At 42.2% G+C, this 14,766-nt stretch overlaps 2 protein-coding genes across 5 annotated transcripts in view; both read left to right on the top strand.

Annotated features, from left to right (window-relative positions):
* The first annotated feature begins 4,898 nt into the window (after window positions 1-4,898).
* On the top strand, window positions 4,899-5,630 carry LOC125379242. Its single transcript, XM_048395493.1, has one exon. The coding sequence runs from the start codon at window positions 4,899-4,901 to the stop codon at window positions 5,628-5,630; it is 732 nt and encodes a 243-aa protein (XP_048251450.1).
* Window positions 5,631-7,705: 2,075 nt separating this feature from the next.
* LOC124113176 (aminopeptidase N-like) overlaps window positions 7,706-14,766 on the top strand; it is an 81,201-nt gene continuing 74,140 nt past the window's right edge. For 2 of the 4 annotated variants that reach the window (XM_048395373.1, XM_048395374.1), the window contains exons 1-2: window positions 7,706-8,169; window positions 13,696-14,122. In XM_048395373.1, the coding sequence (XP_048251330.1) occupies window positions 7,911-8,169; window positions 13,696-14,122 (686 nt within the window). In that variant the 5' untranslated portion in view covers window positions 7,706-7,910. The remainder of the gene's footprint in view (window positions 8,170-13,695; window positions 14,123-14,766) is intronic. The other 2 variants (XM_048395372.1, XM_048395371.1) reach the window with 2 other exon arrangements.

Here is a 14,766-nt window from a genome sequence, read left to right as displayed (position 1 = left end):
CTGAATGGTGAGGGAGAAATATCCACAGATTTTTCCCGTAGTCAAATCATCTCACCACAGAATAGGAGATGAACCGACAATGTTTTCAAATTAGAAGGGCGGTCAGGTAGCATTGTGGTTAAAGCGTTCGCTCGACGCGCCTAAGGCCCGGGTTCGATTCCACACATGGGTACAGTGTATGAAACTCATTTGTCGTGTCTCTCGCCGTGATATTGCTGGAATATTGGAAAAAGTTGGTAGACTCATAACTCTTGAATTTGGAAAATATTCGATTCTGGTTGGTCCATCACAGGTTTCAAATCACGATTACCACCTCTTAATGAAACGAACCAAAGAACTTCTTTTTTAATCATTGCCGGTCGGCATTACAAACAATGATATTACAACTACAGGTTACAACAATATTCAAATTATTTTGGGCAGCAGATGTCGAAAAGTGAGTGAGTGAGGGAGTTGGGTTTAACGCCGCTTTTAACAGTATTACAGTTACATCGCGGCGTGTCAGCTTAATGTGGGAGGAAAGCCCGAAGTGACGCAGGTATCAGACGTTTACCACTTCGGTGAAACCCACGGGTATGGTGCTGAAAAACTTAGAAACATAATCGGGACGAACCGGGATTCGAACCCACAATCATAGGTTTCTGGCGTGCCCAAGGGACGCAACTCTGCATAGCGAATCGCGGCGCCTTAGACGACTGGGCGACCCGTGCCTCAGATGTCGGAAAGAAAAATAAACTGAGAGAGTGTATATCAGGTTTTAGGGGAAACAAGTGAGCTTGAAATTTGGCGCCTTTCTATACCTGATTGTGACGTCACATACTTTGCGTCACAAAGTAAACAGCTTGTCTTCATGATAGCGATTTGCTGTGAAGAGCTAAACTTTGCAGTGCTTCATTGTCTTAAGGGATGGCAACTTTATGTCAGCTTAAGACGTAGCTATGCTTCACACTTTCAATGCCTGAAATATATGCGAGTAAAATCTTATGATGTAAAGCAACACTGTTTGAACACATACAGCGCCATACTTTGTTCACAAGCTAGTTTGGGTGTTTCGTTAATTCAGATCGGACACGTGAAGATCCGGGGTAGAATAGGTCTTCATCAACCCATGCTTGCCTTAACATGCGACTATGCCTGTCGTAAGAGGCGACTAACGAGATCGGGTGGTCAGGCTCGTTGCGTTTGTTGAGGCATCTCATCGTATCCCAATTGACCGGATCGATGCTCATAATTTCAATCACTGGACTGTCTGGTCAAGACTCGATTATTTACAGACCGCCGTAATATAGGTGGAATATTGCTGAGTGCGGCGTTAAACAACAAACAAACAACAATCAATGGTGTCGGTGTTGTGGGAGCACACAGAGTAGGGCCAGTTTCACCTGTAACACGACCAACTTGGGTGTGTGACCTCTTGGCGTTATCTCGTCATCTGCTGTGTACACCACACAGAGCCACTCAACAACACAAACATGAGTTCAGAGCAACTCCAAATATATACTCAATCCGAGAAAATCGAACACCCACAAGTGTGAAATGTGTGAAAACGAAAAGGTAAAAGGTAATATATTACATTTCATACTTTAGGATGTGCGTTTATTTTGGAACTGAGTATATATCCATATTTACTCTGGACAATAAATAAGCATTTGAATATGGGATATAACTGAATATATTATCAATCGTACCTTGTGTGTAAATATAGGAATGGCCACACTTTAACAATTTTGTTAACTATATGCACACTCTATGACTTTATCGTGTTCATGAAGAAGGCCTCGTCATTTCTCGGCAGTGTGATTATTTACAGACCGCCGTCATACAGCTGGCATATTGCTGAGTGCGGCATAAAACAACAGACCAGCCAACTATAGCAGGATCTCTCGGGGTACATGGGTTTTTTTGCTTCCCGCGCGACGGAGGCAAGAAGCATAAATAAAGAGGGACGCATACAACTCCATGTACCCCGAGTGACCCTGCAACAACGAATTTATCTTCCCGACATGTTTTAACATTTGACATTGTAAAAAGAATTTCAAAAATTCAAAATTGATTTGAGCTGAGGTGAACTTGTAACTTAGCAATATTTGCTAATATATTGGCTAGTGAACAATGCAAATTAGCACCCCTTCCGATTGATCAATGAACACTTATTTATTCGTGTATGCTATGCACTCATGTGTTATATGCACCCTTAATTATGGGCAATTAGATTCTGGAAAATATATCTGTCGTGTATAATACGCACAGACTTTTCTTTTGTATCTTTTCAGGCTGTCAGCATAAATCACGAAATTTACGATCTTTCAACTCTGTTTTTTTTTCTCACCAAAATTATATTCTAATAAGAGCTCCCTATTTCTAATTTTGAGAGCGCCCTGAGCGCTTATTAAGTCGAATACACCATAGAGGATGTATCTAACCATAAAATATAACTAATAGTCAATCAGTCACCATCTGTTGATGTCCTTTTACGATATATAAAATGTACATGTCAAATCACTTTTTCTTGCACTAACATACAATATATATATATTAAAAGATCAATTTTAAAAATTTGTACGCTGACACGTATTACTGAAAGACACATTTGTTTGGGTTCATTACTCACATACTCATGTTAAAATACACAGCGTTTCATGGCGGTAGTTACTGGATAATTTAAGTTCTTTCTCCATTTCTTTGCAACATCTGATATGGCTCAGAACTTTCGACCGTCTAGTGAGTGAGTGAGTGAGTATAGTTTTACGCCGCTTTTAGCAATATTCCAGCAATATCACGGCGGGGGACACCAGAAATGGGCTTCACGCATTTGTACCCATGTAGGGAATCGAACCCGGGTCTTCGGCGTGACGAGCGAACGCTTTAACCACTAGGCTACCCCACCGCCCCGACCGTCTAGTGAAACACACAATGTAGGTGTGGCAACTCTTCACCGGGCATCTCTGCTATATGTATCATACTAATATCGATGTCATGTAAGGATATCTAAACAATGTAAGGTCTTAATCAGGTCTTTGAAAGGCATTTAGAAGTGATACACATTAGGAAAAGAATATATGGTGCTAATTACCCCCAGCCTCCCGTTTGCCCAGTGTCCATTACCTATTACTTATCTATGATACTTAAGTTCTGGCTTCCATACCATCAGCGCTAATTACTGGAAAGTGTTGGCTTCTATTGTCTGTTGCTAGTCACCTATCAGCGCCAATCATCTGTTGGCTTCCCTTGTTTGTTTCTACCCTTTGTTATTTTCTACCTTTTGTTATCTTAGTATTTTTGTTGTCCTTACATGTACATTTATATACTCTCTGCCTCATTCATTCACCTGACGAAGGAGTAAGCATATACAGTCAAGTCCCGTTAATCCGACATCGATGGTTGCATATGATTATGTCGGATTAACGAGTATGTCGGATAAACGAAATTAAGTAGTATCAACGTTTGTGATCGAAAATCGGACAACTACACGATAGATAAGGATTCAAACAAGCAATAAAAAATATAAAATAAATATTCATATTATGTTACACTGTTGTCGGAATATGTTTTCTAATCATGCAACCTCTAAAGTTTAACACAAAACAACTGTTGCGGACTGTATGACTTATTCAAAATACTTTAAAAATCATAGTCTGGAACGGAAGCCGCAACTTTGAAACTGGTACCCAAAGCTTAAGGAAGCTGCTTTCTAAGTGGCTAACGTCGACTTCCTGCTGGTCATTTCATTGGTAGGTCATAGTTCGCGAAAGGTTGTTCTGACGTGACCTGTAAATGGATGTCCTCGTCGATAGCGGGAACTTGTATATGATTTTAATAAGATTGAGGTAATGTAAGCATGTGATTTGTCCTGCGTTCTTTATTTAAATCATTAATTGGTTATTGTTAAGCAAGTTTATCTCTGCAGCCGTTATACTCCGAAACGTTGTGTTCCTCATAATAAAGAAGTTGACATCCATAAATTCTCTTTCTTATGTAAGGTCTTAATGTATGAAAATATAGGTTGGGAGGGTCGTTTGACTTTTGACTTCTCTGACAGGAGATAACGACATTGCACAGTGTCCATACTCTCTTCATCGTCCATTAACTTTTGACTTGTCTGACCGGAGATAACGACATTGTACGGTGTCCATCCTCTCTAAGTCGTCCATTAACTTTTGACCTCCCTGGCTGGAGATAATAGCATTGTGCAATGCCCATCTTCTGTCAGTCGTCAAGGGCATCACGCGAAATGGGCGATAGGCTAAGATACCGGCATCACACAGTCGTCTCATATCTGTGTTTCTGATGTGGGATGACCAAAGGCTGTTGAGTCCTTTAACGTTATCTTCAGACACCTGTTGCGTAAATGGAGTTGGCGCAAGTGGTCACCCTTGGTCTTTCACTTCTGGAACGATAGGATGTCTGGTCAGTTTTGTTGACACATTTCAGCAGTCTCATTATCAACTGAGGGGCAACAGAAACGCTACCAAATAAATAGTGGTCGTCATTTTTCAACAAATTTGCCAAACAGCAAGAAAACGGTAAGGAACACTTAGCTGGAATGCAACTTACCTATTCCCGGTGAACATGTGCACGCGATTCACTTGATTTGCGAGAAAAGTGAAATTCCAATTTAATAACCAAAGAATGCAAAACGTGCACAAAGTTACCCGTATGGCATTATAGTATAAAACTTAAGCAGGATTGTACTCTCTCATCACATGAAACCGTTTAAAACAACGAACATGCCTCGACTAACCGCAGAGCAGAGGAGTGAGTGAGTGAGTATGTATGGTTTTACGCCGCTTTTAGCAATATTCCAGCAACATTACGGCGGGGGACACCAGAAATGGGCTTCACACATTGTACCCATGTCGGGAATCGAACCCGGGTCTTCGGCTTGACGAGCAGAGCAGATGAAGAGAGCCATCGGTATGTTGCAAACGGGAGCGACGCAGGATCACGTTGCCAGGATCATGGGCTGCTTCAAGTGCACCATCGCCAGACTTGTCACACGTCACAGGCAAACTGGCAGTACTGCAGACAGGCCGAGGAGTGGAAGACACAAGGTCACGGCCCCACATGAAGATAGTTGTTTACGGGTGCTTCACCTGAGGTCCAGATTCCTAAATGTGACGTCATCATCATCCGCAAACAGCCTTGGACATCCAGTTAGCCGAAGGATCGTTGCTAGACGACTCCGCCTGTATGGTCCGCCCGTATCGACCTTTCAAGGGCATGACGTTAACGTTCCTACACCGACGTCACACACTGAGATGGGCCAGGACTGTACAGCAGTGGCAGCACAGAGAAATTGGCGAGGAGTGCTCTTTGGCGACGAGAGTAGGTGCCAGCTCTTCAAGTCTGATGGGCGGGTTCGAATCTACCGACGACGTGGTGAATGGACGGCATGTTGTTGCGTCCAAGAAGTGGAGCCTTATGGAGGTGGTAGTGTCATGGTCCGGGGTGGCATCTGCGGGGACCAGAAGACAGATCTGGTCATCATCGACGGAAATCTCACTGCACGTCGTTACATGGATGAGGTATTGCTGCCTGTGAAACTGCCTTTCCTGCAACGACACCCATGGACGCTGTTTCAGCAGGACAACGCCACCCTCTCACAGCTCGAGTCACTAGCGACTTTCTGAACGCCAACAACGTGACCGTATTACAGTGGCCAGCCAGATCATCGCCTATAGAGCACCTCTGGGACCAACCCCCATTGACGAGGGATGCCTTGGCAATTGCCCTGCAGGAGGAATGGTGTAGGATCCATAATCAGGACGTCAGGAGACTCGTGTACTCGGTTCGACGTCTTGTTAGGGACTGCATCGTTTCTGGAGGGGGTTACATCCGATATTGAGCAATGTGTGTAGCACGAGACTTTAAAAGAGATCGCGGTCAGTTCTGCGGGTGTGATCGAATACTGCACAGTGTCTGCAGAACTTTGAGTACATGTGTTTTGATCTTGTCATTTTCAAATACTATTTTTGAATAATTGTTTTTTTATAATAAAACATTAACTGTTACTAAATTTTGCGTCTGTTTTGCGTCTGTTTTGTTTGGTGGCGTTTTTTTTGTCTGTTGGTTTAGTATGATCTATACAGCCAAAGGTTCTGGCAATGTCGCTGTTGGAAGCCCCAAACTGCGTCATACCGACGGCTACGTCTCGCTCCGCTGCTTAGAATATTGGCATTTTACTGTTGTGCATTTTTGGATTCTTAATTCTGAATCTTTTATATACTATTCATGCATTACATGCACGTGCTTCTACAGGACATCTTTCACATCATTGAGATGAAACACATTCGTCGTGGTGTTCTGGCGATGGTTGCGTTAAGATCGTTAATTTTATCTTGATTTCCAAACTACTTATGTACATATTTTTCAAAGAATACCCAAATATCAGGTACTATATATTGTACTTCCCTTTACTTCGTGAAGCAGAAGGAGAGTTGTAAGGGAAATCTCAAACCATCGATGAAATAGCAAAACAAAATTAGACCACCAACCATCTCTTAAATACCTAATATAATAATAATCATAATCATAATAACAACAATAATAATAATAATTCCACCCATGGTACGACCCGGAATATATAGAGGGCGTCATGGAAAAAGATAAATACAAATTTCTTTGGATTAGGCCCATTTACAGCCTCAGACGTATCCAGGCCAACAAACCTGATCTTGTCCTTTTTGATAAATCCAATGAAATCATTTATATCATTGAATTTTCTGTCCCTTTTGACAGTAATGTGATTGACAAGATTGAGGAAAAACATGGCAAATATGCAGACCTCGCTTTCGAAATGCCACGCTTGCATCCCAAGTACCAAGTTGTCCGACTCCCCCTTATTCTCGGTGCCTTAGGTTTGGTACCTCCCAATCTGTTGACTGACATTGGGAGAGTACTCGGGTTTGCTCGGGTTTGCTCTCAGGGAATACAACCTTTCTGACAATCTGGGTAATGCAGAAGGCTGCAGTGTTGGGGAGTCTTCACATTCTCCGAAAAGTCCTGGGTGGGTTTGAATAGGCAGAACTTCCTGGGAGAAGTCCCATTCGCTGTCTGGGCTGCGTGTAGAGGGGCAAGGGCCCAGAGCTGATGATGAGCCTTACCAGCCTGACAGTGCCAGGATCACCCAAATTCTCTTTGCTGCATTCTTTATTTTAAGCTGTACAGAATAATAATGACCACCATTATCATTATCACAATACTAGTTAATTTATAATGTCTCAACTAGAGAGCTGCTTAAAGGCGTCCACCGGTAATAAAGATCACACAGGCACATGGGCGTCTTGAAACAAACGAGTCTTTAAAAAATTTCGGAGTGGGCAGACGTTTCAGCTGCTTTTATGTAGAGAGGAAGAGAGTTGTATATGGATGGGGTTGCAACAGAGAAGGATCTATCTCCTAGTTTTATTCGGTTCTCTGGAACCTTTAAATTCATCATATCGGCAGAACGTAGAGTGCGGCTAGAGCGCATAAGCAGTCGGTCTGTAAGGGCACCATGCCTCGTCCTGGCAGACAAGTGGTCAATAGTGTTGGCAATGTTCGAGGGTCCCAGCATTCCACGTGAGGCAGAGTATGTTGATAACACAGTTCCACTACATCTCATGGATACCCAGTCATCTTACACACATGAACATTACCAAACAGCCGGGTACAGGAGCCATGGCCGCTGACAGATCAGAGGCTCCGTGCGAGTTTTATCTCCTGGGGTTACTAGCTCAACCATATAAATAATAGCAGGCTTGACAATATGTTTACAGAGACTAGGTGAGGGGTGATCACACGTATGTATTAAGACAGGCTTCAGTGGATAGTGCAAACCCGCTACGAGATCTGTACAAAGTGTTGGTGAGATCTCACTGTTACAGGCCCTAACAGCATCTCAGTGGTGGTGGTTGTGTTCATCTGTGATCATGGCTCACAATGACAATGAGCTCCCGGAAAAGAAGGACCAGAAGCCTGGTCTCCGTGTTTCTCCCATCACTGGGGGAGTGTTGGCGCTTGTGGCTATAGCTGTGGCTGTTGGAGTTGGACTGATCGTGCATTTCGTGGAGAAAGGCAAGGAGGTGACATGTGTGTGTTCCCCCGCAATCCCAGGGGAGTCCGGGCTCCATGGGGATGCTGCTCTGGAAGGATGCAAGGCTCTAGCCAGAGACCCCATGTCAGAAATATGTGAGTACTAGTATTATGATGTACCTGTTCCTTTTGTTTTTTTAACGCCCCACTCTGAATTATTCTAACTACATGACCGGGCGGTCGGGTAGCCTAGTGGTTTAAGTGTTCGCTCGTCACGCCGAAGACCCGGGTTCGATTCTCGACATGGGTACAATGTGTGAAGCCAGTTTCTGGTGTCCCTCGCCGTGATATTGCTGGAATATTGCTAACAGCGGCGTAAAACCATACTCGCTCACTCACTCTAACTACATGATGGTGGCCTATGTGAGTCTGGAAAATGCAGTGATTTATACTTAAGCAACGCTCCACGCCGTCGAGGTATGCTGACACACAGCCATCCAAGTCAACCTGGAATCCCTCGGAGGTGTGTGGATTCGGATTGAACTAGTAAACGATAATTGCTTAGGAACTGATCGCACATACATGATGTGAAAACATTTAGCCATCATTCCAATAAAGTATTATGGTTTATTTGTAATGTCTAAATCCCGCTTTTATCTTTTCCGCTTTGAATGAAATTTCAACAAAAAAGGAATTTACATGTCAAACTCTGAGAATTCAGAACTTTGGAAACTGGTAAATAATAATAATCTCTTATTTTGAAGTTTAAGGGATTTCCGATGATTTGATTTGTTTCTTTGCTGATCATATGACCCGTTCATTTTTCAACAAACTTCAAAATGTGACGTTTACAGAGTATAATGGACGCCTATTACATCACGTGTTCGTTTGAAATGTGAACAATTCCAAATTCAGATATAACACTGTGTAGCATTTTCTCCTATTTTGAGAGATACGATAGCTCTATGTTTTTTAGAATATTCTTGGAAGAGTGTCGTTGCAAGAACTAGGAAATTAGAAAATAGATACATTCAATGATTTGGTAAAATCGACAGAAATTGTCAAAGTTTCCGTCCTGTGTGACGGCATGATTGACACAAAATCATGCACAACGAAAACTTTTACCGTCATTTCTGACTAATTCTCTTGGTTAAAATGAAACACATAAAAAAAATATGCAGATTGACAGAACGTTTCAGACTACTTACATGGCACATTTATGTATGTACGATCCCTGAATGAACAAAAGTCCCCACATACAATCCCGCATACTGATGTCAAAGGACACACGATTTTGTGAAAGTTGATCACCGGCTGCGGTGTCATACATCAAAATGTATTGTACATATTTGGTAACTTCTTTGAGGTGGAGGTTGGGTGAAAATGAAAGTCATTTCTGATTTTGAATTAATAACTCTCGTTGATTAACAATGAGTCGTGTTTTTTAATATTTTTATTTACGGAACTGGAACTACTTTGTTTTGCGTAAGTGTGAAGAATATATCCGCTAGTGGGTCACAGCATGCCAACATGACGGGTAACGTAAATCGTCTCAAATGTGCGTCACAGTAAAATTGACATCCTTTAAACTTCAAAATACGAATTTATTTCATTTCTTAACAACATTCCATTTGATTAATTCATCACAAATATTGGAAAAACAATTTGTTTGGTCATCTATATTTTCAGACATCCATTTATATACCATATTCGACGTAATAAGAGCCCCGCTCCAATAACGTCCACGGCGATAATTGCTCATATATTGGCTAGTGACAATCCCAATTAGTACCCCTTCCGATTGAACAATGTACACAAGACTTATTTATTCGCGTAAAATACGCACTCGTGGTTATATGCATCCTTAATTATGGGCAAATAAATTCTGAAAAAATATATCTGTCGTATGTAAACAATTCAGGCTGTCAGCATAAACCACGAAATATATCTTTCAACTCTGTTTTTTCCACCAAAATAATATTCTAATTAGAGCCCCCTATTTCTAATTCTGAGGCTTATTTATATGTTCAAATATATGTTACAAAATGCAAAGTTTCCGTTACTACAATATACACTGAATGTGTGACAGTATATTTCGTGCACAAAATACGGTAGAAATCTAGAAAGAGAATGTATTTAAAGTTTTGAGGACAATAGAAAACTTGCTATTTGGCGCTTTTCTATACTGAACCGCAACATAAACGTCAATATGGATAGATATATGAGAAACATTATTTTTCCAAACACTGTAAACATACTTTGAGACATATTAAAAATATGAAACTCGGCAAAACTGATCATCAAGGTTGAAACTAAAGTGTTAAATGTTCTTAAAGTGAAACACAACATTTGTCTGAGAAAATGACATCACAAGTCAGTATCTCGTGTGTCCGCCATGTGCATTGATGACTGCCGTGCAACGTCGATACATGGAATGGATGAGGCGGTTGATGAAGGCCAAAGACACTTGAGCCCACACTCTGAAGAACGCCTGACGCAGTTCAGCTGCAGTTGTCGGCCTTGGTCGGACGTCATTCAGCCGTCTTTGAATCTCGTCCCACAGGTGCTCAATGGGATTTAAATCGGGACTGAGGGCAGGTTACTGCATGGTTCTGATGCCATTCTGCTGGAGGAAGTCTCTTGTTGCTCTCGCAGTGTTGGCACGGACGTTACAATGCTGAAACTCGTGGTTGCGGCGACGTGCCAAATGAGGTATGACGTGTGGTCTCAAGACTTGATCAATGTACCGAGCTGCTGTGACACCATTGCCTCTATCTGGACCGATGTTCTGGAAGACCACAGGGCCGACCCTCTGTGCAAGATCAATTCCACCCCACACCACACAAGCATCCGAATAACGTTCCACACGGCGTCGCCTGACTCTCTCTCTCTCTCTCTGCCATCTGCTGTTGAGATACAGTAACGGCTCTCGTCTGAGAAGAGGACTCTTCTCCACTGCTGGTGGCGCCAATGCTGGTGCCGTGTTTGCCACTGAAGACGGTCCCGGCGATGACATGGTGTCAAAATGGGTCCTCGGTGTGGCCTGTGACAGTTGAGGTGTCTGCTCGTCAATCGTCGACGCACGGTGTCCGCACTAATGTGTCGCTGGTGTGTCCCCATGGTCTGTCGAGCAGTTTCCGCAGCAGTAACAAAGCGATCTAGAAGATGCTGTCGCACAATATGACGATCCTGACGTTGGTTGGTGACCCTTGGTCTTCCACTACGTGGTCGGTCATCTGTAGTGATGGTGGTCTGGTACCGTTGCTGGAGCCTGTACATGGTCCGTACGTGGATTTAAGATACATTGGCTACTTGCCGGGTGGTTTGTCCAGCTTGCAATCGTCCAAGAGCGTTGTGTCTCTGATTTCTTGTCAATCTTGGCATGTGGCAGCAATTCAATAACGAATGAATGTTATCCGATCTGGTTGGATTTTTATAGGGCAAGAAATGGGGGAACGCATGTGCATTTCAGTTTGCACAGAACTCACGTGCATCGGGTTACCATGGCCGTTGCCGTGATGCGTTTGGGTGATCGGTTTTATTGTCATCTGCTTTTTTTATCATCAAATTGCATTTTTTTCCGGTCAAGGTAATCTTAAATTTTAGAAACTTTGACAAAAATTACCCAGATATTTAAATGACAACTTTTCATGCAATGTTACTTGGGGTGACGTTTCTTTTGCGGTTAAGTATACATACGAATGTGACGTCATTTTTGTGTGTCATAATTAGCGATATGACGTCGTAATAATCACGCACGGTGGAGAACGACACCTTTTAGAGGCTTGCTTAATTTTCTGCTTGAGCATAGAGAGCGCCATATTTTGTTTAGGGGTTCCTGTCGGTGATTCCGTAAAGTCAAAGTGACAACCCACTCAAAACACTGGACTCATGACGCATCACTCAATTTATTTGTTGAAACTAAAAAGTTCGCGTTTTATTTAGTCATGGTAGAATGGAGCTAAACATACTGTGTTTTCAATGTAGAGCAAGGTTACCTGTAGATTTATTTTAGCTGAATTTAATTTGGAACCGAACGCGTGTATCGCCAAATTACTCTTTACACTTTAATCACAGTATTACTCCCTCACCGTACATACGTTCACACAGGTAAGTACAACAGGCATTTCAAGTAGCAACCGAACACACCAGACTGGATGTTGTTTAAGCTTCACCTTAGTCCCAGCTCACCACACCGTCTGCATGTACAGCATGTCAAGGACAGCCGAGATAAATACGCGCTGCATGGCAACAGAGACATGTTATTGTGCAATTTTGTGCACTTACGCTGTTCCGCTAATACATATGTATGCTTGATTAGACTTGTTTGTTTGTTGTTTAACGACGCACTCGGCAATATTCTAGCTATATGACGGCGGACTGTAAATAATCGAGTCTGGACCTGACAATCCAGTGTTTGACACGATGAACATCGATTCATGCCATTGGAATACGATGACATGCATCAACCAAGTCAGCGAGTCTGACCACCAGATCCCGTACTTCGCCTCTTACGACAAGCATACTCGCCTTTTACGGCAAGCATGGGTTGCTGAAGACCTATTCTACCCCGGATCTTCACAGGTATCCTGGATTAGAGCGAGGCCGGGTTGCACCCTGATACCCTGTGAGTGTAGCAGGCTTCCTTGACCTTGACCATGCTTCCGTGACCTTATGCTGCGGACACGGTCCGCCAAGTTGTTATAATTGTTATTCGGAGTTGCGTCCCTTGGACGTACCAGGACCAGGATTTCTTCAGCTCAGTACCTTCATCCATGGACTTCATCAAGTGATGAAAAAAACACCCTTCATCATTTGATGCTTTTCTTACCCTTTTTATAATTGAAAAACTGTCAAAACAAACCAAATTCACTCACACGCTCCCTCAATGGTCCATCTTGTTTGGGAAACGTGTGTTAACACGTTATCTCTATCAGGTAAAGATCATCCTCGATTACCCAGTGTATTATGACTCCAATCTTTCATGACAAATACCTCTGACTCAACTGCCAACCTGCTTCTTTTCAGAAGTGGCGTCATCATCTCAAGCTGTATAACTAACTTTTTTTTCTTTCCATTTTCTAGCTCAAAATTGCAATTTGATTAGGATTCCAGCATCAAGTAATATGAATCTGTCCTCCATATAGCTATTTCCTAATTAGGTCATGTATTTGGATCATAATGGATTTGGGTCATTACCCTGAGTGAGTGAGTGAGTTGGGTTTAACGCCGCTTTTAAGAGTATTCCAGTGATGCAAGCCTCAGACGTTTACCACTTGGGTGAAACCCACGAGCACGGGTATGAAACCCACGAGCACGGGTATGGTGCTGACAAACCTAGAAACATAATCGGGGCGAACCGGGATTCGAACTCATAATCATAGGTTTCTGGCGTGCCCAGGGGACGCAACTCTGCGCAGCGAATCGCGGCGCCTTAGACGACTGGGCAACCCGTGCCCCCCACATAACCCTGAATAATCGAGGGTCCTTATACGAGATGTACGTAAGTTAGCCTTGCTACATGGGTGTATAGTAATTCTATCCGTGTCTTCGGCAAGCCCAGATAAGCGGACATTACATATCTAAGGACGCCAGTCTGTTATAGGGAAAACGTGTTCTTATTGTCCAGAAAATCTAGAAATATTAATTAGAATTCATATAATCATTGTTTTAATGTTCCAGGTGGGCTATGCAAAGCTGCAAAACCAAAGGAAGATGTTATATTCCTCCCTAAAACTGTCAAGCCGATATTCTATGATCTTGAAATGAGACCAAATATGTACGAAGGGGACCCGTCGGCCTTCACCTTTAACGGTCATGTGAAGATAACTATTGAGTGTTTGCAACCATCGAATGACGTCATTCTACATGCTAACAAACTTGACATCACTTCCGGGTCAGTTCAGTTTGGGGTGGACGATAATAATTCGGACGATGTGAAATATGTGTCCCATGAACTTGATTCAGGCAATCAGCTTCTGAAAATACATTTGAATAAAAACATGATCAAGAACAGGGTCTATTACGTGAAGATGAACTTCACTGGACCTTTGAAGGATGATCTCGTGGGGTTTTATCTCAGCTCGTACAAACGTGGAGACACAACGGTGTAAGTACCTACTTATTGTTCTCTAATGTAAACGTTATTTGTAAAGTAACACCCTGGTAAGGTCCGGGTTAGAATTGGTCCTCAGTGTTAAAAATACAAACAACAGATGACTTTCTTGATAAAAGAAGAAAGTTTCTTTCACTTTACGTTTTTAATATAAAAAAAATGTCTGAAGTTGATTCCGATGATTTGACTTTCTATTGGTTGAGAAAGCTATCATGGAATACACGCACCTACTAGACACTGGCGGTCGTTTATTATACTAATCCATATCTCACCTTTGAATATTTTCCAGCTTCAAATCAAAGCATTTTACAATATTCTGTTAGATTCTAAGTTCAAACAAAATATGAGTTTAAATGGGAGGAGATTATTAAGAAAGTCTATTCGGACTTTGAGTGGAAAAAAACATGTAATATCATTTATATGAACAGATTACGGGATATGGTAATTCTTCATCATGTCTTTTCTGCTATGATGAATCTTGTGATTTTGCACAATGTGTTTTGTCAACTCAAACCGGACTGAAATCCATCATTGGATAAACACCAACGCTTCTCTAGGAATAACATTTACGAAAGTAAAAGTAATATTAGTTTTTTTAACTTCAAATAACGATCCATTGATCTCAATGACTTCGGCTC

This window comes from Haliotis rufescens, unplaced genomic scaffold (genome assembly GCF_023055435.1).
Source record: "Haliotis rufescens isolate VD_foot unplaced genomic scaffold, xgHalRufe1.0.p SCAF_14, whole genome shotgun sequence".
In the NCBI taxonomy this organism is placed as follows: Eukaryota; Metazoa; Mollusca; class Gastropoda; order Lepetellida; family Haliotidae; genus Haliotis; species Haliotis rufescens.
The sequence above is the reverse complement of the archived record's forward strand: the minus strand, read 5'-3'. Positions and strand labels throughout refer to the sequence as shown.